The following is a 23,526-nucleotide window of genomic DNA, read 5'->3' as shown; positions in this document are numbered from 1 at the left end:
CTGCAGACCTTGCAAGGCCGGCGGGTAATGAGTGTGATTTGCCTGCTTATCTCCACCCAGGGAGAGACCCACTGCATACAGACCCACTGCCCTCAGGTCCCCGGGCGTCAGTCCGCGGTTATTCAGATCGAGACTCTGGTCCGCGGCCGTCGGGCCCAGCTCGGGGCGGCAAGTGCTCGCTCTTCTCCATCCTGGACCCCGGCGCAGGTGTCTGGGGTGAGAGGCTTAGCTGCACGGTGAGAGCGGAGGACAAGGCTGTGAACGGCAGGGGGACGCACTAAGGCTGCAGGACAGCGCCGGCCAACCCTCTGCAAGGTCACCCAGAAGGGCAAGGAGCAGCCCCCGGAGGCCGCACGTGCCCTGTCCTGCCTCCGGGAGCTGGGCCTGACCCCTCCACCCGGCCTCTGCCCACCGAGGACCCGAGGAGCTCAGGGGCTCTGCCTTCGTGGCCTGGCCTCCTGGCCTGGGGGCGGCGCCGGGTCCCGGCCAGAGGGGGACACTGGGCAGCACGGCCTCGAGGCCCAGCGCCCCACCGGACACACAGACGCGTCTGGCACCTGCTGACATGGGGATCGCAGGCATTTGACCAAACAGGGGAAGAAGGGCAGGCGCTGCGATCCCTGCCAGGGAGCCCCAGCTGCCACAGGGAGCCGGTGACAGCTGCCTGTCCCCTGCCCCGTTCCGTTGACAGGCCCAGGAAGAGGGGTGCGGGAGGGGGGTGTCTCCGTCCCTGCTGGAGCACGCGCTCAGAAGGCCTCACTGGGGGGATCCCTGGAGGGCTCAGCGGTTTGGCACCTGCCTTTGGTCCAGGGTGTGATCCTGGAGACCCGGGATCGAGTCCTGCATGGGGCTCCCTGCATGGAGCCTGCTTCTCCCTCTGCCTGGGTCTCTGCCTCTCTGTCTCTGTCTCTCTCTCTCTCTCTATGTCTATCATGACTAAATAAATAAGTAGATCTTTAAAAAAAGAAAAAAGAAAGCCTCGTTGGGCCTTCCTGCTGTTGGAGACCACGCGGCGGCCCTCGCCGACCTCTGGGTGCAGCGCTCCACGGCACCGGGCAGGGGAAGCCTCACTCGCGCTGAGCACCTGCTACGCGCCAGTGCGCCTCCTACTCCACCGGCCAGCGCGTAAGACACATGTAAGACACATCACAGTTTTGTAAGGAAAGATGAACCTGCAGGTACTGACAGTAACTTCAAGGAGGTTTTGAAGATGAAAATGTACAATTAAAACATATAAAATATATAAACTGGGGGCGCACCCGGGGGGCTCAGCAGTTAAGGGTCTGCCTTTGGCTCAGGTCATGACCCTGGGGCGCTGGGGCCCTGCTCAGCAGGGAGTTGGCTTCTCCCTCTCCCTCTGCCTCTCCCTCCCCTTGTGTCCTCTCTCTCTCTGTCTCTGTCTCTGTCTCTCTTCCTCAAATAAATAAAATATTTTAAAAAAAGAATATACTGGAATTCAACATGAAAATGTCAGCCCGAATGTGCAGTGATACTCTTCTGACCCTGACAAAGGGCAGCACCACACAGCTAAAAAAAGAAATCTACTAAGAACCACAGAAAACTAATAGGGGGATTTCAGTAGTAATCCATGTTGACTTAAATATTAGGGAGTAATAAAAACTCTACCTCTCCTCCCAGGGTGTCCTGGTGGCTGGCTATTTTTCAGGAAACACCTTCAGGGTGCACATCTTTGCAGGGGTGGCTGGTGTTGCCACAGTCTGCCAGTAAGAGGCAGCACCACCCACCGTTTTACCTCTTCCCTCCGGCCTTCCATCTGTATCGTGCACTGGACACGACAGACGTAATTTTGTGTTGGGGAGGGTTGCCAGATGTAGGAAAAACAAAAACAGCCTGTCCAATTAAATTTCAACTTCAAGTAAACAAGGAATCATTGCTTAGTAAAAGTCTGTTCCAAATACTGCATGTGTTCTATCTGGCAACTCTAATTTTGGGTAGAGCCCAAGAGGGTGGTGGTTTTGGGGGTGAAGGGTGGGTAACATACTCTTACACGGCCAGTGAGAACAGGGCATTTTCTGTGAACTTAATGCAAGCAGTCACAATCACACTATTTCATAGATTTGGAACCTGAGATAGAACGACTGTTAATTAGGAAGTAGCAGAGTCAGAATTTGAACCCAGGACAGTCTGCTCCAAAGCCCATTATATGGATGGGTGTATGTTTAAATATTTGTGTTAAAAAAAAAAAATCTCTCCACATGGTACTGGATGGTTTCTGTCTTCTGTTTTCCAGCTTTTTATCTCCATAGGCTCAACCTACAATCAAGCTCAAGTTCCAGCCTCACTAAAGCGTCTTTGTTTTCTCCTCAAGCTACTGTTTTGTCTGTCATTAGGAAATGATTACTGTCAGATGTTTGGAAACAGTGGTTTGTACTTGCTGGGCCCCCTTTACCACATTCACCAATTAACCCTCTATGTTCTGGTGACCGCATTCACCGGTCCAAACAAATAATTTCTCAGAGGTCACCAGCAGTGACCTACCAATTGACAGATTCAGGGATCTCCTCAGACCACATCCGACTTGGGTGCTCTGTAACGTTTGCCATGATTGGCAAATCTCACTGCACATGGAAGATCTGGCTCAAATCATGGGTCCCTCGGGTGAGCAAGTCACTTAACTTCTCTGAGCCTTGGTTTACTCGTCTATAAAAGAGACTATATAATTCCCGCCTGGTTCATTTCTCATTTACTGGGGCCTCCCAGGGAGATGGGTCTCTGCAGTGCCTTTTATATGAGAGGTATTTTGTAAATATTTACTGAATGCACAAATACTTGAATGAATGATTATTACCTTTAAAGCTCCTTAATCACCAAAATCAACATGATAAACCTTTATCAGATGCCTGAGTATAAATATGAGCGCCAACTTATGAGATCCCTGGACACGTCCTTATGGACCATATATTTCTCTTTCCTTTCCTTTTCTTTTTTTTTTATACATAAAACCCTTTCTTCAAAGGATAGCTTATGTCACAGCTCAAGATATAAAACAATTGAGACAGAGTTGCTACCAGTTGGCTGAGGTAGGATGACTGGCACTCCATGGAGAGCTCAAAGTTTTCACACGTGAGCAGTTTGGATGAGTGATTCAGGGCCTTTTCCTGGCTGCTGTCCTGCTGAGCCAAGCCTTTGCCTTCTCCATGCAATTCTGTGAGCTAAGCAGTATCCTCACATTAAGTTCTTTTCCAACTTAAATCTATAAGGGCGGGTATCTGGGTTATAAATGACCAAGAATCCCAGTGGTTCCATAAAACATTATTACATGTTTGTAACTGGGTGGTGCTGTACAAGGAACCAAGATAACAAGATCCTGTTTTCAAGGAGCTACCTATCTAATGGAAGAGACAGACAAGGAAGCCATACTCACAAGACAGAGGGGACGTGCAGTGGTGGAAGTGTGCAGAGGGTGTGCATGGTGACACACGGTAGTAACAGTAAGTACCTCAGGCCCCATGGGCAGGTCTTGGCAAGCTTGTAAGAGAAAGGGGTACATGAATCGTACCCTAAGGGTGAGCGAGAGTCAGCCAGGTGGGGTGGGCATGAAGGAGGGAGAAGTGGGGGAGGGATGCGGGAGGAGGATGGTGACATGAGGGAAGGTCTTTGTAGACGCAGGAAACCCCTTAGGAAGAATAAGGCCAGTTCAGGAAACTGCAGGTATATCTGAAGTCAGGAGTGGAGGGTGAACATGAGGTTAGGGGGAGGCAGAGGTCATGAAGAGAGATCCACCTGATCGCAAACACCTTGAAGACCACACTTGGGAGTGGAGACTTTCTCGTCAAGGCAAGAAAGACTTCAGGGAAAGATTTTAAGCGGGTGAAAAACATCCTGTCTGTGACTTAGAAAGAGAACCCCGTGGCGCTGTGGAGAACAAGTTGGCCAGAGGGCAAGGGGGGAAGTGGAGAAACCAGTCAGGAGGCTGTCCCAGTGGTCCAGGCAAAAAAACAATGAAGTCCAGAAGAGCAACGAAGAGGAAGACCCAGCTCCAAGAACCATTTGGGGGCAAAATTAACATGACTCCAGGAGCCACTGAATTTTGGGAAAAATGGAAATGGAGAAGCCATAAACATGGTTGAGTGGCCAGTGTTGCCCAGCTGGGATAACCAGTGCCTGGTCTTGCACTGCTAATTTAATCATGATTGAGGGTATTCATGAACCATGTTCCGGAAGGTTCAATTCTTACTTTAGAACAAATATCAACAATTTTCTGATAGAGGTTGTCCTTTTCTTTTTTTAAAGTAGACCTTAACTTCCTATTTCCAAAATATATTTAAAATATACTCAATCTACTTTCATGTAAAACGATATTATTTTTGGTATTTGATACAAATAATTTGACAGAAATGAGAGCAGGTATAAATGAAACAAGATTGACCATGGGGGGCAGCCCGGGTGGCTCAGCAGTTTAGTGCTGCCTTCAGCCCAGGGCGTGATCCTGGAGACCTGGGATCGAGTCCCACATGAGGCTCCCTGCATGGAGCCTGCTTCTCCCTCTGCCTGTGTCTCTGCGTCTCTCTCTCTCTCTCTCTCTCTCTCTCTCTCTTTCTCTCTGTGTGTCTTTCATGAATGGATGAATAAAATCTTAAAAAAAAAAAAAAAAAAGATTGACCATGGGTTGGTAATTGTTAGAGGGTGGTGATCATGGGGAGTCCTTCTACTATTCTCTCTATTTCTCTGTATGTTTGCATAAAAAGTTTAACATGTTTAAAAAATACATTTAATCTCACAGATAATATAGTAATGACGCTGTATATGACACATAGCTTTGGCAACATTGATTTTTCCTAACCCTTGAATTTGTCATCTCTGTTCTAAAAATTCATACTAAAAAAAGGGGGGGGGGCTGAAATACAGTGAAGCAGGGAAAAAGCAGGAGGGGAAGACAAAAATATTCTCTGAAGGACCAAAAAGAAACCTAAGTAATTATGGCAAATGCATGGGATGGAGTATTATGCAGCTGTCACAATTGGGCACATGAATGTCATTCTCTGTATACCTGCCAGGTGGGGATTCAGCAGTATAATAATATGTTCTAGAAGTGGGATCAGAGTTCCACGTAAGCTCAAGAGGGATTTGTAAGCTATTATAATTGCAAAAGATGTCCACTTTGGCCCCGACAAACCTCTGTGACTTGTCCTACTACTCTTGGCCTTCATCCTTTCTCATCTTACTTCAACACCCTTGACCATGGAAGGGCTCACTCCCAAGCACGCCAGGCCCAGTCCCACCTTGGACCTTTGCATTTACAGTTCCCTCTGCCTGGGAAGCTATTGCCCCCGACATCTATGTGACTGGCTTTATTCATTCATTCTACTCAGCTTACTTTATTCGGATTTCTGCTCAAATGCCACCAAATCAGAGACTCCTTCCCCGTACTCTCCATCTGGAGTATAGCCCATCCATCATTCTCTGTCTCCTTAGCCTGCTTTATTTTTCTTCATATCACTTATCACACTGAAATTATGTTTGTGTTCGGTTCCTCGTATACATGAGGCCCCGTTTTTCGTGGCTGCATTTCTAATACAACAGTGGCTGGCATACAGTAGGTGCTCAATGTTTGTTGATTGGCTGATGGACCACAAATGCGTGCATATGAACAAAAGACTGAAAAGAATCTTGAAGAAGTGATCATTTGTGTTAGAATGAAAGGAAACAAGGTATTTTCTCTAACTTTCCTGTAGTGTTACATTATTTTTGATAATTTAAAAAGAAAATTAGCAAAGTATTTAAAGTGATTAGAATGCTTAAAATAGAGACTCCTATTAGGTTTGGCTTCTCCCAGATGGTCTTTTCTAGGGGAAAAGATTGTTCTAAAAAAAATAAAAATAAAAAATAAATAAATAAATAAAGTCAGAAGTTTACCAGTATCTAAGGTGGTCGTTTCCTTTGCATCGTTGCTGGGTTGGAAATTGGTAGTTTCAAGGTCATTGGTTTCTTTTCTGCTCCCAGCTTTGGAGTTCGTGAGTTTTGAGCCCCTGAAGAATTTGTTGACAAATGAAGTCCGGGGTTTAGTTTCTCCATTTGAGGAATTTTGCTTCCTTGTTTGACTCATGGTCAAATTGAAGGGGTCTTTCTCAGTAAGACATCTTCCTGTTGTCGTCTGTGTCTAGGATCACTGAGAAGAAAGAGACGCTGTCAAGCCTGTGTGAAATCAGAATTTCCCTACATGAGTTTTTATCTTCCCCTTTCCTTTCCTTTTTTTTTTTTTTTCTGGTAATGTTTAATGTAAAAATAAGAATGACATAACCCAGGATCCGGGAACCAACAGATGGTGGCAGATACAAATCTAAAGCAAACTCGGTTTTTAACTTTGCCCTATTTTATTGTGTGAGATACAGGTCCTTAAAAACCACTTTGGCAAATGCATCAAATGTGTCAATACATTTGAAATTTCAGCAGTCAATTACAGTTACCTTCAAGGGATGGTAGTTAAAGAGGATTCAGCAGGCCTCTCAACTGTTTGGCCCTTGGCAGAACTATCACCCGGGGGAGTCTGCCTCCAGGGAGCCCAGCCTCCTCTCTTCACTGACTGCTCCTGGCATCTGCCCTGTTTCCACTCTGGCCCTCACCACCACCACCCCATGAAAAAAACACATTGGCAGTAAAACATTCACTCACTCCATAACCAGAACCTGCTCCGGGTCAGATACTGTGCTAGATGGGAGATTCGATGTTGAACAAGACACAGCTCCTGTCATTTGTTTTGTTTTGTTTTTTATGTTTTAATTTTTTTACATTTTTTACAATTTAAATTTGATTTCCCAACATGGAGTATAACACCCAGTGCTCATCTCAAGTGCCTTCCTCAAGCCCGTCACCCAGTCATCCCAACCCCCCACCCGCCTCCCCTTCCACAACCCTTTGTTTCCCAGAGTTAGGAGTCTCTCATGGTCTGTCTCCCTCTCTCATTTTTCCCACTCAGTTCCCCTCCTTTCCCTTATAACCCTTTCACTATTTCTTATATTCCACATGAGTGAAACCATATGATGATTGTCCTTCTCCGATGACTTATTTCACTCAGCATCATACTCTCCAGTTCCATCCATGTTGAAGCAAATGGTGGGTATTCATCCTTTCTGATGGCTGAGCAATGTTCCACTGTATATGTAGACCACAGCTTCCTTTTCCATTCATCTATCGAAGGACATCGTGGCTCCTTCCACGCAGCTCTTGTCTTTGATGGAAATTTAACCTGGTGGGCAGCTGGGCGTGTAAGCCAGAGAGCACACAAGGGCCACCAGGGAGGAGAGAGCCAAGTAGTCAGGGAGGGCTCGGTTGGACTCTGCTTGCCTTGGAGAACAGACTTTGAACCTGGGTTTTGAAGAAGGGGGAGCTAGTTAAAAGAGAGAAGAGAGGGAAGAGTGTCCCAACAAGAAAAAAAACAAACTCAAAAGTCTGCAGAGGTGAAGGCTGGAGAAAGCCAAGGGTTGGCTCCAGCAGGGAATTCTGGTTTATTTAGAGCAAAAGACATAGGGGACGGAGGTGAGGAATGGGTCTGGTGTGATCTGAGGCTAAAGATTCTTAAGGGTCAATCTCTTGTCCCTCCTGGCATTTGCTTACATTTTAAGGGAGGGTTGAATACTTAACCTGGGGATAAACTGTCAATGGAATTTTAGATTTTGTTAATAAAATTTAGATGCTGTCTTTGGGCCAGGGCCTAATAGATATCTTTGAAATTACAATGTTCTTGGCTTCTTCCCTATAAAATAGGTCTTCCTGTAATACTATGTCCTAGAATGACTCAAGAATGTTTTGTACAGGGGCTCCTATACATGACCTTGGAGAGCCCACCTCCATGCCAGGGAGATGGAATATTCTATATACCTTGAGTACGACTTTAGAAGTCACTATCTGGCATCTTTTTCTTTTTACATTATCTTTTCCTTTTTTAAAAAAGATTTTATTTATTTATTCATGAGAGACAGAGACATAGGCAGAGGGAGAAGGAGGCTCCCTGCAGGGGAGCCTGATGTGGGACTCGATCCCAGGACCCCAGAATCATGACCTGAGCCAAAGGCAGATGCTCAACCATTGGGCCACCCAGGTGTCCCTATGTTTTCTTTCCAAATTAGAGCAGGGTGCAGGCCAGGTTCACCCAGGAACAGACAACAATGGAACTAGACAGTTGCCCCCCGCTGCAGCCCCACAGCTGACCAAGGCTCAGTGGGTTAGGTGGCAAAGAAGAAAAGACCACTGCCCAGTGAACCCAGCCACAACCAGCAGACCTCGGCTGCCCCATCCTGATTCCACCATCACCTCATGGGTTCTTGTCCTTTTGCAGGTCCTCGGCCCCCACCCAACATTTACCTCCTTGGTCATTTTTGTACAATTGTACCTTTTGGAGATTGACACAGAGCCATTCTCTGGAGTGCCATCCCACTAAGTGGTTTCACTTTCCCCCCACTAAAGGCTCTGACATCAGTTCCCAGGTCTTAAGCAAACACTGCTGGATGGGGCTCCAGGATGTGGTGATTGACCCAAGTGGAACTCCAGTCAGCTCATGAGGCCCCTCCAGGTCCTCTGTTGGGGTGGGGTGGGGTGGGGAGACACAACCTAGGATGCAGGACTCAGGACTCGAGGGGACAGAAGAGGAAACAGAAGTTCAGCAGAAGGCAGGCAGAAAGACAAGAAAGGCAAGGGTAAGGAACAAGAGGGAGGAAGCCAGGGAGGTAAAAAGGAGCAAGCAGACGTGTGAGTGCCAAGCAGAAAGCATTTGTGTCTTAACATACCGTGGCTAAGCAGTAGGTGACCACGCTCACTCTGAAAACATCCTTTTTTTTTTTTTTTTTCCCCTAATATGTGTCCAGGAAACTCCTCTCTCCATACAACTCCAACAAGTACTGCAGCTTCCCTTACCAATTCAGGCTTACACAAGCAACCACTTTCCCCTCGTCCCTGTGCTGGGTTTTATGGTGTGAAGGCAAAGCCTGGAAACGGAACTGGGAAATTTGCAGATCACAACATAACAACCAGACTCAGGCAGCTAAAAACTGGGCTCCTAGCTTCAGACACATTCACTTAAGAGCCCTTTGGGAAAACTAAGGGCTGGCACTTCAACTTAACAACGTTGACCGAGCAGTTATTTTTTGATATTTGCTATATTGCCAGTAAGTTTACTTGCCATGAAACCCCAAGGATAATACACATTTGGCATGTTATTTCTCTTGCATCTAAGCTGGTTTTATTTATTGAATTTTTGCCAAAGTGAGAGACGACTTTTCTGTCTTTTCCGACCTCAGGTTTGGGTTTAACACTTATTTAACATTTTGATCCAGTGTTTCAGAGTGAATCGTGTTTTCCCTGTTGCTTGTTACAGAGGATGTGTTTTTCTTTCTCCACAAAATTTATTTCATTAAGCAGGAAGTCCTGACACATGGTACAACACGAATGAACCTCGAGGACACTATGCCAAGTGAAAGAAGCCAGTCGCAAAGAGACAAATGCAGCACGATTCCACTTATGTGAGGTATCTGAAGTAGTCAAACTCATAGAAGCAGAAAATAGAATGGTGGTTACCAGGGGCAGAGGGAGTGGGCATAATGGGGAGTTGTTCAATGGGTACAGAGTTTCAGTTTTACTAAAGAAAAAGGTTCTGGAGATCAGTTGCACAACAATGTGAACATATATTTAAACTACTGAACTGTCTCCTAAAAAATGGTTAATATGGGGGGCACCTGGCTGACCCAGTTGCAAGGGCATGCAGCTCTTGATCTTGGGGTTGTGGGTTCAAGCCCCAAGTTGGGTGTAGAGACTGCTTAAAAATTAAACCTTTTTAAAAAGTGGTTAAGATGGTAATTTTTATGTTATGTTGTTTTTTACAATTAAAATTTATTATGTATGATTCAGAGCATTCAGAACACTAAATGACAGGAAGTTTTAGAAATACTTTAATTTCTGTTTTTTTCCTTATGTATGTACAAGTGTGATACGATTTTTAAAAATTTTTAAATTTTTGATTTTTTTTTTTTTTAGTGAACCCAGGCAATTTTATTACTACATTCCTGAACCTCAGTTTCCTCATCAGTAAGATGGGGATAATAGCACCTATTTCATAATTACTAACTACATTAATGCAAAGGAAACACAGTAGTACGTACCTGGCACATACTAAGCACTCAGCAAATTCAGCTATTATTTATACATGCTGTCTTCAAACAGGGATGGAATCTTAATACAGAAAATAGGAGGTGTCGGCCACTCATATGTTCTCTTGGCTTCTGAAACATGAGCTCCCTGACCCCAGTTCATCTAAGCACATGAACATAGTTTTCCTTAATCTCTGCAGAGGTGTGATTTGAGACAGTTGTCAGATGGCTTCCAACTGCATAACTGAATAATAAAAGCAATTTTGGCTGTTTTGAAGGACTAGACAGTAGACTTTAATCTTCAAACTTGATGGACTTGGAAGCATTTCTGTCAATACAAAGATTTTGTCTGGAGTGGAGGAGAAGCCGAGGCCAGCACCACGCCTGTACTTCCAACTCATGGCCCGGTCATAGTCCTGCTGCAGGTTCTGCTGCAGGGCATTGGCTGCCTTCTTGTTGAGACCCACGTTGGGCCTTCCAGTTGTGTTAGGGGGGCGGCTGAGTGAAGGGGACACGTTTTTAAAGCCACCCATAAGTTTGAGAAATTTCAGTTTCTGTTTCTCATTTTCAAAACCAGCAGTATCCCACTGGCCAAGCTGAGTTCCTGTCCACTTCCTTGGTTCAGAAACTTCTGTTTTTGCCTGACTCACAATTGATCTCTTCTTGCAAGGCCTTTCGCCTCACCTGGTCTATGTGTGCCTCATCCATGTTGCCTTTCTTTTCCAACACCGCCTCTAAGTCTGTGTCAGGCTCTTCTTCCCAAGATTCTCCTGCTACTCTTCTCTCCCCTTGTTTTTATTCCTCTTCAGAGCTGGTTCCTCAGTCCCTGGCTGCTCTTTTTCTTGGACTTCATTTTCTTCTTTGCAGGGGGTTTGGGGTTATGTCCTATTGGGATATATTCTGGAGGCTCAGTTTTGACTGGTTTCTTACTTCCTTTCCTAGGGCTTCTCCCTATGGACTTGGAGCACTCAAGGTGCCCCAGAGAAGTATCTCCCTTCTGGTGGATTTTCTATTTCTTTTTCATCTTCACATTGCATTATCTGGGGCTCCCCTGCTTTCGTTTCTGCCCTGAGGTTGCCTGCTCCTCGCCATCCTTCCCCACTGAACAAGTGTATAGAGCATCCCCAGACTCACAGAACCAAGGGTCCTTGGCTGAGGAGACTGTAGCCTCCTGGGTCTCTTTCTCCTTCTTGTGTTTTTTGGGTTTCTTGCCAACTCTGGTCACCTCCTCATCCTCTCTGGGGTCTGGGAGGGGGTCTTCACTCTTGAGGCAGGGGCATGGCCAGAGGCTATAAGGACTTTCTCTTCTTTTTCTTCTCCCCACCTTGGAGCTCAGATGAACCAAGAGCCTGCTTCCTGGGGCTGGACAACTTCCTTGTCCGTCCAGCACGTAACACAGTCTCAGGTTCTAGGCACTCCTCACAGAGGGTGCCGTGGCCCTTCTTTTTCTTCTTTTTCTTCACTAATAGCATCTCAGATGCCTGCTCTAGGACCACACTCTTCGAGGGGGATGTGGCTCTTGTGGAATAGATCTCACTGAAATAAGAATCACTGTTTAAAACTGAGTATTGAGTCTCTGGTTCTTTGACCACCTTTTTCTTTTCCTTCTTTTTCTCTGGGAGCCCACGGCCCAGGTCTCCTTTGTAGGTTTTGGTGATCATTTTCATAGGCCAATCTTCCCCACCTCCGATATGATTTTTTTTTAAAGACTTAATTATTTATCTATTAGAGACAGAGGGGGTGGGGCAGAGACACAGGCAGAGGGAGAAGCAGGCTCCATGCAGGGAGCCCAATGTGGGACTCGATTCTGGGTCTCCAGGATCACACCTTGGGCTGAAGGTGGCGCTAAACCGCTGAGCCACCCAGGCTGCCTTTTTTTTTTTCATAGGATTTTTTTAAACCCATGTCTGAATATATTTTAATGAGTATAGAGTAAAAATCCTAGGTAATTGTTAAAAATATTATGGTGGCATGCGGTGTCTTACGTTCTATATCCAATGGGCTTAGTTCAGCCCTATTCAGAACTCTTGTCTAGAAAACACATTATTGTAGATCTATTTCTAGCATTATTGTTAATACTACTATTTTCAGTATAGGCAGAAAATGAATTTATTGAACGGATAACAAAAGTTCATTTAGAAGGATGGCAGATAAACCTGTACTTGCCTGCCCTCCTTTGAACCCCATTTAAATAACAATTAGAGGATTTAAAAAACCCACTTCATAAATCTCTAAGGATAAAGAGAACTGGATAAATGCCAACAAAATTTTGGAATCTAGAGAGCATAAGGAAGAATTTAGCTGACTTTATAAGTAAGTGCCTACAAGAGTTGGGGAAAAATTTTTTTAAATTTCAGTATCCCAAAAGACTCAGTAAATGAACCAATAATTGTACCAGGCAACTCTGAAGGAAGAGGTGAGTAGCGCTGGGACTGAAAACAGTGACCAGTTAAAAATTTGTAAGAAGTTTTTTGGAGTTTTTTTGGAAGATTTTATTTTTAAGTAACCTCTACACCCAACATGGGGCTTGAAACCACAACCCTGAGATCAAGAGTCACATGCTCTGCCAACAGAGCAGCCAGGTGCCCCAACTTGTAAGAGGTTAAACAACTAAATTTTATTTCTCACCCCAGGGCAGACAAGAGATGGCCTCTCCCCCACCATGGTAAAAGATAGTTTATTTCCAGGATAGGATGAAACATAGAGGATCTGGACTCAGACACTGGTCACGCTTTGAGTATCTTATTGGATAGGGAAGTTAAGTAAAGTCTGTATATTGAGCCTAGAGACCCCTCCCTATTCCCCCTTCAGTTCTTCTAAGAACACACTGGCAACCAAGCTTGACCCCTCCCTTCCCTCACCCCATAGCAGCACATGGGAGGACACCAATCTGGGAGAAACCAATACTGACAGTGCAGGATCTTTCAACTATATGGCAGGATCTGTCTCTGCCAGGCAATTACAGAGATGCTCACTGATCGAGAAGTCCTACAGATATACACAGAGCTCCTGAAAAATTGCCTAACTCTATATATGCTTTGAAGGCCACAGATCTCAAGATAGTGGAGGTAAGACTGACGTGAAAATGAGATGCAGAAATAATAAGAAAAAGGTAACTTAGAGAAAATAAGGACCATGTAGGGAGAATAAAAGATTTTTTAAAAATCACTATTATACTTAGTTAAGAGTTGATGGAGAGTTCATAAACCAAGAACCAGAATGTGTTAAGAAAGGGAAAATCCAGAGAACAGAAGAACTTCTAGAAATGAAAAATGTGATACTTTCTGTGCGAGAGTAAAGTGGGTATCATTTTGAATCTACCTTATCCTCCAACGAGAGCCACCACCACCACAAATGCACAATGGTGACCTGCTATAAAAGTAATAAGGTATCTTGTGAATTCTTAAGAACAAGGAGAGGGCTAATTAACTGGCAGCAACAAGACCCACATAAGATCACCAAGTGGCAGGAGACAGTAGAAAGCAGGCAGAGAAAGGATCTTCTGGTAGCACTGAGCACCAGGAAACTCATAATCAAACTTCTAAAGGTACTTAACCCCAAATCTAAATGTCCCCTCTTAGTGTAGAATGCTAACTGAGCTCTTGAGATGCCTGGGTGGCTCAGTGGTTGAGTGTCTGCCTTTGGCTCAGGTTATGATCCTGGGGTCCTGGGATCGAGTCCCACATCAGGCTCCTTGTTGGGAGCCTGCTTCTCCCTCTGCCTATGTCTCTGCCTCTCTCTGTGTGTCTCTCATGAGTAAATAAATAAAAAGAAGGAAGGAAGGAAGGAAGGAAGGAAGGAAGGAAGGAAAGAAAGAAAGAAAGAAAGAAAGAAAGAAAGAAAGAAAGAAAGAAAGACGAAAAAGCTAACTAAGCTCCTAAGCTCTTTTGGGAGCAATGGGAAAGGAGTTGGAAAGGTGATCCTGAGGGTGAAGGCAAAGGAAAAGTTAGATTGTATGGGACAGTCTAGACCCTATTAAGACTCAGCACTAACCAATGGAATCTCTTTTGCAGGACAAAGTCCCTCTCAGAGGAGAGGCTGCAAGGGTGGAATCTACATGGAGCAGCACAAAGAAACCATGGGCAAAGGCAAGAGAAACTCCAGGTAAAGTAGGGGAGGAGGCAGAAAAGGTATTTTCAGAAAGCATAAGGCAATATTGTTTAACTCTTTATAATAATAGAAAAGCCATTCAGCTAGGGGAGCAGTCCTGGCCCACTTTCCTCTCTTAAGGTACACCATGCGGGCCTCTTCATAGGGCTGCTTGATGTGTCCTCACAAAATGGCAGCCAGCTTGCCAGAACACATGGGTCATGAGTGAGAGCAAGTGGAAAGCTGTGAGGCCTGTGGTGATCTAGTCACGCACCATCCATTCCATCATATTCTATTCATAGAAGTAAGTCACTGAGTCCAGCCCTCACACAAGATAAGGGAAATTAGGTTCTACCTCTTGAAGGAAGGAGTATAAAAGAATTTGCAGATATTTAAAAGTGACCTATATTTCAAAAAAAAAATAAGAAAGAAAGTGAGAGATGTAAATAGATGATATGCAAAGACAAAGCAACATCTGTATAAGGGGATTCCGTGAAGAAGAAACCCAAAACAAATACTAAAACCTTTAACTCATGAAACTATTTCTGAACTAAAACTTAAACTGGCATATTTAAATGGCATAGAGCATACCTAGGACAATCTACCTGGAATGGATAACACCAAGACATAATAGAGTAAGACAAAGGAGCTTTAAAAAGAAATAAAAGGCAAAAAGTCCACGCCATTTGTAAGGGAAAGTAATAAGACTGTCAGCAGACTTTTCAACAATAGTTTGCTATTTTTTCCCAGATACTAGGGTACATATTTAAAATACACAAGGAAGAAAATGAGCCAAGGGTTCTATAATTAGCCAAGCTGACCTCTGCAGGAAATTGCTATGAACATTTAAGAATAAGGGAATACTGTTGCCATGAACTCTTCCTGGGGATCTTCATCTAAAGAATAATCTTTAGACAACAAAAGTAATGGAAGTGACATCAGCATAAGGACAAACTGATGTGAATCACTGAATATATTTACCTGTGGTTCTAAGAATAATTGATATATTTAAGGGAGACCAAGTATTTAATGGTTGTGTGCTCTAACATCATGAATAATCAATTATGAAACCTCTGAAAAAGAAATGGCAACTATAGTATAACCAAGTGTGGTTTCTGTATTATAGGAAAAAACTAAAAAGAAATAGCTGCAGGTAAAACTATCAATAACAGTCCCTTCTCTCCAGAAAGACAGAAAAATAAAAAGCAAATAAATAAGAAAATTTTCCAGTATGAGTTTCTACATTGAAATAGCCTCCCAAGTAGTCCTCAAAAAAATGAAGAAGAAAACACCTGTATCAAAGTACTTGTTCCCGAAATTTCTAAACAATGACTAATAAAAGATCCTAAAAGCTACTATTGAGGAAAAGCAGGTCCATAAAGAAGATCAGGACTCAAACCGGCATTGGATTTTTCCCATTAACCTTAAAAGCTATAAGACTATAGAATAGTGTCTCCAAAACTCTATGGGAAGTAATTTCCAATGTAGATTTCTATATTCCCAAGTAACCCGTCTTGTGGAAGGTAAGAGATAGAGCTCTTAGAACAAATTAAGTCTCAAAAAAGTTTCCCTTCATGTACATTTTCTCAGGAAGCCAATGGATTAGCTGCTCCACAAAAATGAGGCAATTAGCCAAGATAAAGAAAAACATGGGATCTAGAAAGGAAAAAGTCCCAAGATATTTACAAAGGGAAATCCCAGAATGACAGGCACTAGGTTTAGGGTCAACCAGTCCATTAGTGGTCAAAAACAGAAGATTTAAAGAGGGATATTTCAGTTAATAAAACAACAACAACACAATTGGGGCAGGAATGATTTATGATTTATCTGACCCTACTGGAGGGAGTTTTGAAGCTCTACCAGAATCTGTGCATGAATTAGTAATAAGTACAACAGAAGGTAAATTTTAAACTGCAGCAATTGTTAACTATAGAGAACAAACCAAGGGTTGCTGGAGGGGATGTCAAGGGGGATGGGTTAAATGGGTGATGGGGATTAAGGAGGGCACTTGTGACGATGAGCACTGGGTGTTATGTGATGAATCACAAAATTCCACTCCTGAAATTAATATTACACTATATGTTAACTAATAGAATTTAAATAAAAACTTGAAACATTAAAAAAATAAATTACAGCAATAATTAGAAACTGTTAGAAGTATGAAACAAGTTTGTCAAAGCCGTGGGATCAATATACAAAAATCAACTGAATTTCTGTACAATGAACAATCCAAAAATGAAAATTAAGACAACTCCATTTATAATAGTATCAAAAGAATAAGATACTTGGGAATAAATTTAGCAAAAGAAACGTAAAACCTATACTCTGAAAATTATAAAACGTTGTTGAAAAAATTAAAGAACATTTAAATAAGTGGAAAGATGTTCTGTTTCCAAGGATTAGAAGACCTAATATGTTAGGATGATAATATTCCCCAAACTGACCTACAGATTCAATGTAATCACCCTCAGAATCCCAGCTTGCTTCTTTGTAGAAATTAATAAGCTGATCCTAAAATTCGTATGGAAACTCAAAGGACCCAAAATAGCCAAAACACTCTTGAAAAAGAACAAAGTTGGAGGACCCTTGCTTCCCCTTTTCAAAACTTACTACAAAGTAACAATATCAAGCTAGTGTGGTACTGGCATAAGAATAGACACATAGATGAATGGAATAGAATTGAGAGTCCAGAAATAAACCCACTTATTTATGGTCAATTAATTTTCAACAAGGTGCTGAGAATATTCAATGGGAAAGAGGGGTTCTTTCAACAAATGGTGCTGGAACAACTGTATCCACATGCAGAAGACCGAGATTGGACCCTCATCTCACACCACTACAAAAATTAGCTTCAATAAATCAAAGACCTAACATGTTTTGTGTGTGTGTGGTTCAGCTAGTTTATTTTTTAATTTTTTAAAATTTTTATTTAAATTCAGTCAATTAACATATGATATATTTTAGTTTCAGAGGTAGAGTTCAGTGATTCATTAGTTGCATATAACACCCAGTGCTCATTACATCACATGCCCTCCTTCCTGCCCATCACCCAGTCACCCCATCCCCCACTCCCTCCCCTCCAGCAAGTCTCAGTTTGTTTCCTATGATTAAGAGTCTCTTATGATTTGTCTTCCTCTCTGATTTCATCTTGTTTTATTTTTCCCTCCCTTCCCCTGTGCTTCTCTGCTTTGTTTCTTAAATTCCACGTATGAGCCAAATCATATGATAATTGTCTTTCTCTGACAAATTTATTTCGCTTAGCATAATGCCCTCTAGTTCCATCCATGTCAAAGACCTCAAATGTAAGAGGTAGCGGGGGCCTGGTTCTCTCAGTTGATAGAGCTTGTGATTCTTGATCTTGGCTTTGTACGTTTGAGCCCCATGTTGGGTGTAGAGTTTACTTAAAAATAAAATCTTTATTTATATTCCCCAAATGAATGAGAACATATAATGCTTGTCCTTCTCCGATTGACTCATTTCACTCAGCATAATACCCTCCAGTTCCATCCACACTGAAGCAAATAATAGTTAAAGGGAATAGAAGGGAAGGGAGAAGAAATGGGTAGGAAATATCAGAAAGGGAGACAGAACATAAAGACTCCTACCTCTGGGAAACGAACTAGGGGTGGTGGAAGGAGAGGAGGGCGGGGGGTGGGGGTGAATGGGTGACGGGCACTGAGGGGGGCACTTGACGGGATGAGTACTGGGTGTTATTCTGTATGTTGGCAAACTGAACACCAATAAAAAATAAATTTATTATAAAAATAAAAAATAAAATAAATAAAATCTTTAAAAAAAATGTAAGAGGCAAAACCATAAAATTCTTAAAAGGAAACATAAGAGTAAACCTTTGAGACCTTTGACTTGCCAATTCTTAGATATGATACCCAAAACCCAAGTAAGAAAAGCAACAAAGGGAAGAAGTAGATCATTTGGGCTTTATCAAAATTTAAAACTCCTGAGCCCTGAGGGACATCAGTAAGTGAAAAAACTCACAGAATGGGAGAAAATAACTGTAAATCATTTAGCTGATAAGAAACTTGTATCTAGAACATATAAAAACTGTTTGAACTCAATAATAAAAAGACTAACCCAATTGGTAATTTAAAATGGGCAAATAATCTGAATATACATTTTTCCAAAGACAGATGGCCAATGAGCTCATGAAAAGACACACAACATCATTAGTCACCAGGGAAATGCTAATCCAAACTACGATGAGATACTGCTTCACATCCAGTAGGGCGGTTAGAATCAAAAAGTCAGATAGCAACAAGGATGTGGAGAATTCAAAACCCTCATACACACTGCTGATGGGAACAGGAAATGGCACAACTGCTTTGTTTGCTTTGTTTTTTTGTTTTGGGGTTTGTTTTTTTTGGGGGGGGCACAATCAATCACTTTGGACAATAGTCTGACAGTTCCTCTGTGTCCAACACCAGGAAAATATTAAAAGTCACACAAAATCGCAAGCATCAACGGTCTATCTAGACATATCCTGATGATGAAATCAGCTTAAGGTAAGGAAAATGCAAAGATAGTTAGTGTAGAAACACTGCCCATTAGTCACAGCAAATAATATAGGTCCAGGAAGGTTTGAAACATCCGCCCCGCTCGGGTCCTGAAGCTAGAGGCTCCATGTGGCTTATACCAACTGCATTCCTTATGCTCCCTTGTAAACCTTCTCAAAACAGCCCGGAGCCACTGCCTTACAGAGGAACTTAATGAGACAAACAACATTTGTATGGCACGCATGTGTGTGTACTTTACACAGTGCTGAGTTCGGACAAAGCTCACCTGTGATGACCTTGTCCTCTCGCAGCGTCTAACGTTCCTAACAGAAGGAACAGATAAACAGAAGGGCATATGCTTTAACGAAATGCAGAAGAAATGGAGAAATACAGTGGCTTTACTCTTGGTGGAGAAAAGACTGAAAGATAAGACGTGCGGTACCAGATGCCCCCCTGTAGCGTTTTAGCTTTCCCGAAGCAGCCTGGGGTGACCTCTGAAAATGGTTCATTATTCACTTGACCCAGAAAACCCCACAAAATCATGCAAGTCAAGAGGTTCAAACCTTTGTGTCGACCTTAAGAACACATGCAAAAGTGCCCAGGCCATCGAGGGCATGCATGTCCAAGAAGCCGCCAAGGATCTGAAAGAGGTCGCTCTGCAGAAGCCACGTGTGCCATTCCATTGCTGCAGCGGTGGACCTGGTAGGAGTGCCCGGGCCAGACAAGGGACTGGACACAGGCTTGGGGACTCAAAAGGAGTGCTGAATTTTTACTGTGTGTGCTTAAAAATGCAGAGAGTAATGTTGAACTTAAGGGTTTAGGTGTAGGTTCTCTCGTCATAGGGCACATCCAGGTGAGCAAAGCCCCCAAACTGCAGCATAGAATTTACAGGGCTCCTGGTTGGATTAACCCACCTAGGAGCTCTCCCTGCCACCCTGAGATGACCCTTACTAATAATGAGCAGGTTGTTCCTAAATCAGAAGAGGAGGTCGGTCACACAGAAGACAAAGATATCCCCGAAGAAACTGGGAAACAAAAACTTATGACCCGGGAGTTAATTCTGCATGAAATAAATGCAGAGAAGTATAGGGTTTGCAAAAGCTGCAGTGAGAGCTGGAAGGCTTTCGAAAGCAGGGCTCTCGTTTAACTTCGGTTCCTCTGAGATGTGGCGTCAGGAGCACCACGATTGGCACACTCAGAATCTCCCTCAACCCTCTTCCAGCAGTTTTTTCCACACTGCAGAGACTACAAACCTTTTTTTTGTTTCTTTTTTTTTTTTAAAGACGTATTCATTTTTGAGAGAGAGAGCACACGCACATGTGCGTGCAAGCTGGGAGAGAGAGGGAGAGAGAATTTCAAGCCAACTCCATGCTGTGTGTGAAGCCCCACTTGGGGGCTCGATCCCAGGACCCTGAGATTGGGACCTGAGCCAAAACCAAGAGGTAGACACTTAACCGACTGAGCCACCCAGACACCCTGAGGCTACAAACGTCTAAGGACTTCTCCCAGCCTCCCCTGATGCTGGGTTCTAGATGGGGTCTAGGGCCTGGTGATCCCTCATGCTTGTGGCAGCCTTGAATCTGCAAGCGAGGTACCTGGGCAGAGGGGCAGGTCATGTGACACCCGGTTTCCTAATGCATGTGGTTTCAAGCCAGCAGCTGTCACAGATCCATGGGCCACATCCTCATGGTGACAGGCCAGCAGCCTTCTTGGTGGGCCAGTCACATGGGGTGGCTTTAGTTTCTTCCTGGAAACACAGTGTAGAACCCGTTTCTCCATGACTCCATAAGCAGCTTAATACCTGTACCTAATGCCTTTCTACCAGTCTAGCCAGAGCTGATGCTGGTCCCTGCCCAGCCATGGGGCTGGATACCCCAGAGGGGAGGAGGTGATGGCAACCTCCGAAGCAGCGGGAGACACCCCTCGGGGAACTCAGGACAAGAGGACACGCTCAGTCTCCCAACTTGGTTCTGAGACTCCCAACAAGGAGGGACGCAGCGCCACTTCACAAGGATTACAGAGGGTACCGCGTGATCGTGTGTTTCAAGAATACCCAGATAAATTTAGAAGAAGTTATTGAGATCTTCAACAAAGCCCATATGGCCCATCCAGTGTGTCTCACAGGCCTGATGGACCGCTCCCTCACTTTTTCTTGTCCAGCTGTGCTGGCCTTTCCTTAGTCAGATTCCCTATGCCCCTCTCTGCCTCAGACCCCCAGTCTGGAACATTCTTTAACTGATACCTCCTACTTGTTCTTAAATCAATCCTGCCATCAAAGCTCAGACCTCAGGCTGCTCATGTCATGTGCTCTCTTGACATGTTCCATCTCCCTTCGTAATGAGTCACAGCCAGAATTAAACGACTGATCTGGGGTGGAATTGCTACCTTTTGCAAGATTGAAGTCATGGCAGGTCCAGAAACTGATGCCCAATTCCATTTCACTGACATCAAAAAATATTTCAACTCTTATATTCTCACAGGTAGAATGAATTGTGTATTGGCATATGGAGGCATTGCCTTGATGATTTTATACTTCAAATTAAGGTCTAAAAAAACACCAGCTATGAAAGCAACATAAATGGACTTTAACTTGGACCTCATCTGTTAAGTTCCCATGCTTGGAGAAGCTAATGTCAACTCATCATGTGATACTCAATTTGTACAATAAATTATGAACCTGGAAAAAAAAAAAAAAAGACTGATTTGGGCAAGTTAAAAATAGATGTCTGCCCCGTAGACAAGAAAGTTCATGCAGGCAGAGACTTAGCCTTGTGTGCTCGCATAGTCCCAGGGTCTCACCGCGCTCTGCACGTGGCCGGTGCTCTCTAGTTTGAGTGAATGTGCTCCATCTTCCTCAATTTTGTTGCATCTCTATCTCAATACCTGCTCCCAGGTTGCTGCAGCAAGGGAAGGCAGCCTGCAGAACTGGCCACAAGTTCCTAAATGCTGCCGTCCGGGAGGGACAGGCTTCCCTTCCGTGAACATTTCCTAGGCCAAAGCACGTCACAAGGCCATCTGCATTCAAAAGGGTGACTGGGTGTTTTTCTGTATATCGGTAAATTGAACACCAATAAAAATTAATTTATAAAACAAACAAACAAACAAAAAGGGTGATCGGGGATGGGACAACTGCAAATACCGGCTTGTTGCAGCTCCCTACCCCAGAGGCTAACCTAACGTGAGGTTGGGATAGGGAGAAGTACTGATTAGTCTCTAAGTAGTGGCTTGAGTTTTGCTTCCTGAAGCAAGCACATTGAGTTCTTTGTTCTAAGGCACATTTTTCCCGTTTCACTTTTATTGTTATGTTCTCCACTGGCTAATGTGCATTCACATCTTGGCAGTCCTAAGCTCAGGGCTTTACCAGAAATGTCCCTGTGAAAATGAACTTTAGGTCAATAGCAGAATTTGCTTACCCAAGCTGGCTCATCATCTATTCACTGCCTTAACGAGGACAAGCAGATTGAGTCCCTTTGTTACACATGAACCCTGGGTGTACTGTTGCTTTCATTCATTTGCTTTGAAATTAGCTGTTCTTGGGGCTTTTGCAGAACAGGGCCTGCCTCAACAGTCGGCCACACATTTATTGAGCATCTGTTACCTATAATTCCTTTACCAGGTATTGAGAGGTACGAAGAAATACAATTGATGGCTCTTGTCTTCAAGGAACTAACTCCAGCTGAGGAAACAAGATGAAACAAACCCTCCAAGTGTCACCTAAACTCATGACCATGGATACTTAAACACAGACTCAGTGGCGAGGCGCTAAAAAGAAGTACAGAGGCAAGAAAGTGCCACGTGGTGGTCGTGTGGTCAGGGTCTCTGGGGTGTGTGGACGGTGATCTGGGCTTGGGGAGGGTGGTAGGTCTCAGCAAGTGGAGCATGAGTCTCCCCCCCTAGGCCTGGGCTTCCCTAGGGAGAGCCTGAGAGAGAGGAGAGAGAGGAGCATGATCAGCAACGGTGGTGGGGAGAGAACATTCACCACCAGTGGATGCAGGGAGATGCTGCCAACACCGTGCGGAGCAACACTAAAAGCAGGGGACTCAGCCCAGCGGTGGCCTCCAATCGGTCCAGTCATCTCAGTCCTGAGGTCGGGTCGCCCTCAGGTCATAACTGCACCTGAGAATCCAGAAACTCTACGTCTTCTGGGAAGTCCAGCATTGGGATTAATATCCAAATCAGCCCACAGCTGCCCTGGATCTTTCTGCAACAATCAGGCCTGCGCAGACCGAACCTGTCAGCACTGCCTGGGCTGAACTCAAGGGCTCTTCCCTCTTGAAAGATGCTGGAGGAAGCTGCCCAGCTTATTCTGTGGGTGCAAGCCTGGACGCGTCGGGCAGTCAGCACCCCTGCGGCAAACCTCAGCCAAGGGGGAGTCTTGGGGGACATGCTGCGGATGCATGCTCCCCTCTTCTGTCTCCTGGGCTGACAATTCTCAAGGTGCTTTACACATTTCCCCAGGGGGTCCCCAGAAGGAATGAACCACCATTGCCCTCCTTAACACACTCTGCACTGGCTTTTCCTCCTCCAGGTCCCCAAAGAAACAAGTCTTCATGCTCAAGTAGAGACACAACAGCCTCACCCCCCAAAAACTCTTTTAACTTCTTTACTTACTTCTTCATTAAAGCATTTACCCTTTTGCCTCAGGGTTAATCATTAACTAAGGTTTAAAAAAAAGGAGCAAATTCTTTGCACCTTGCTCTTATAATTTAACAAAATATTTTGGAGATCTTTTCACATGAGTACCTATGTGTCTAATTTTAAAAATAGCATCCTCTCTGGAATATCATAATTTATAGAATTGGTTCTCTATTCATTCTTATGACAAA

The 23,526-nt window shown here is 44.1% G+C and overlaps 2 protein-coding genes, 1 long non-coding RNA gene and 1 pseudogene across 11 annotated transcripts in view; 2 read left to right on the top strand and 2 right to left on the bottom strand.

The window, feature by feature from the left end:
- LRRC31 (leucine rich repeat containing 31) overlaps positions 1-23,526 on the bottom strand; it is a 66,867-nt gene that overhangs the window by 19,390 nt on the left and 23,951 nt on the right. For 3 of the 7 annotated variants that reach the window (XM_041732025.1, XM_041732023.1, XM_041732026.1), the window contains one exon: positions 5,878-6,130. In XM_041732025.1, the coding sequence (XP_041587959.1) occupies positions 5,878-6,067 (190 nt within the window). In that variant the 5' untranslated portion in view covers positions 6,068-6,130. Of the gene's footprint in view, positions 1-83; positions 256-5,877; positions 6,157-6,428; positions 6,528-23,526 lie in introns of those variants that run through there. The other 4 variants (XM_041732027.1, XM_041732024.1, XM_041732029.1 and 1 more) reach the window with 4 other exon arrangements.
- Positions 2,437-23,461, top strand: LOC121477585. 3 transcript variants are annotated; one of them, XR_005984293.1, is made up of 4 exons: positions 2,437-3,452; positions 9,376-9,481; positions 14,114-14,204; positions 22,317-23,461. It is a non-coding gene; the product is annotated as an uncharacterized LOC121477585 (long non-coding RNA). The 3 variants fall into 3 exon arrangements; XR_005984292.1 differs by lacking the exon at positions 22,317-23,461 and adding an exon at positions 16,922-17,054; XR_005984294.1 differs by lacking the exon at positions 22,317-23,461 and adding an exon at positions 16,922-17,054 and having other exon boundaries at positions 9,373-9,481.
- LOC121477583 lies at positions 10,286-11,761 on the bottom strand (annotated as a pseudogene).
- On the top strand, positions 21,079-21,396 carry LOC121477584 (ATP synthase membrane subunit K, mitochondrial-like). The gene has a single exon (XM_041732030.1). It carries the CDS (start codon positions 21,105-21,107, stop codon positions 21,276-21,278), a length of 174 nt encoding a protein of 57 aa, XP_041587964.1. The 5' UTR covers positions 21,079-21,104; the 3' UTR covers positions 21,279-21,396.

This window comes from Vulpes lagopus, chromosome 17 (assembly GCF_018345385.1).
Source record: "Vulpes lagopus strain Blue_001 chromosome 17, ASM1834538v1, whole genome shotgun sequence".
Taxonomy (NCBI): domain Eukaryota; kingdom Metazoa; phylum Chordata; class Mammalia; order Carnivora; family Canidae; genus Vulpes; species Vulpes lagopus.
This window is presented reverse-complemented; position numbering and strand designations above follow the sequence as displayed.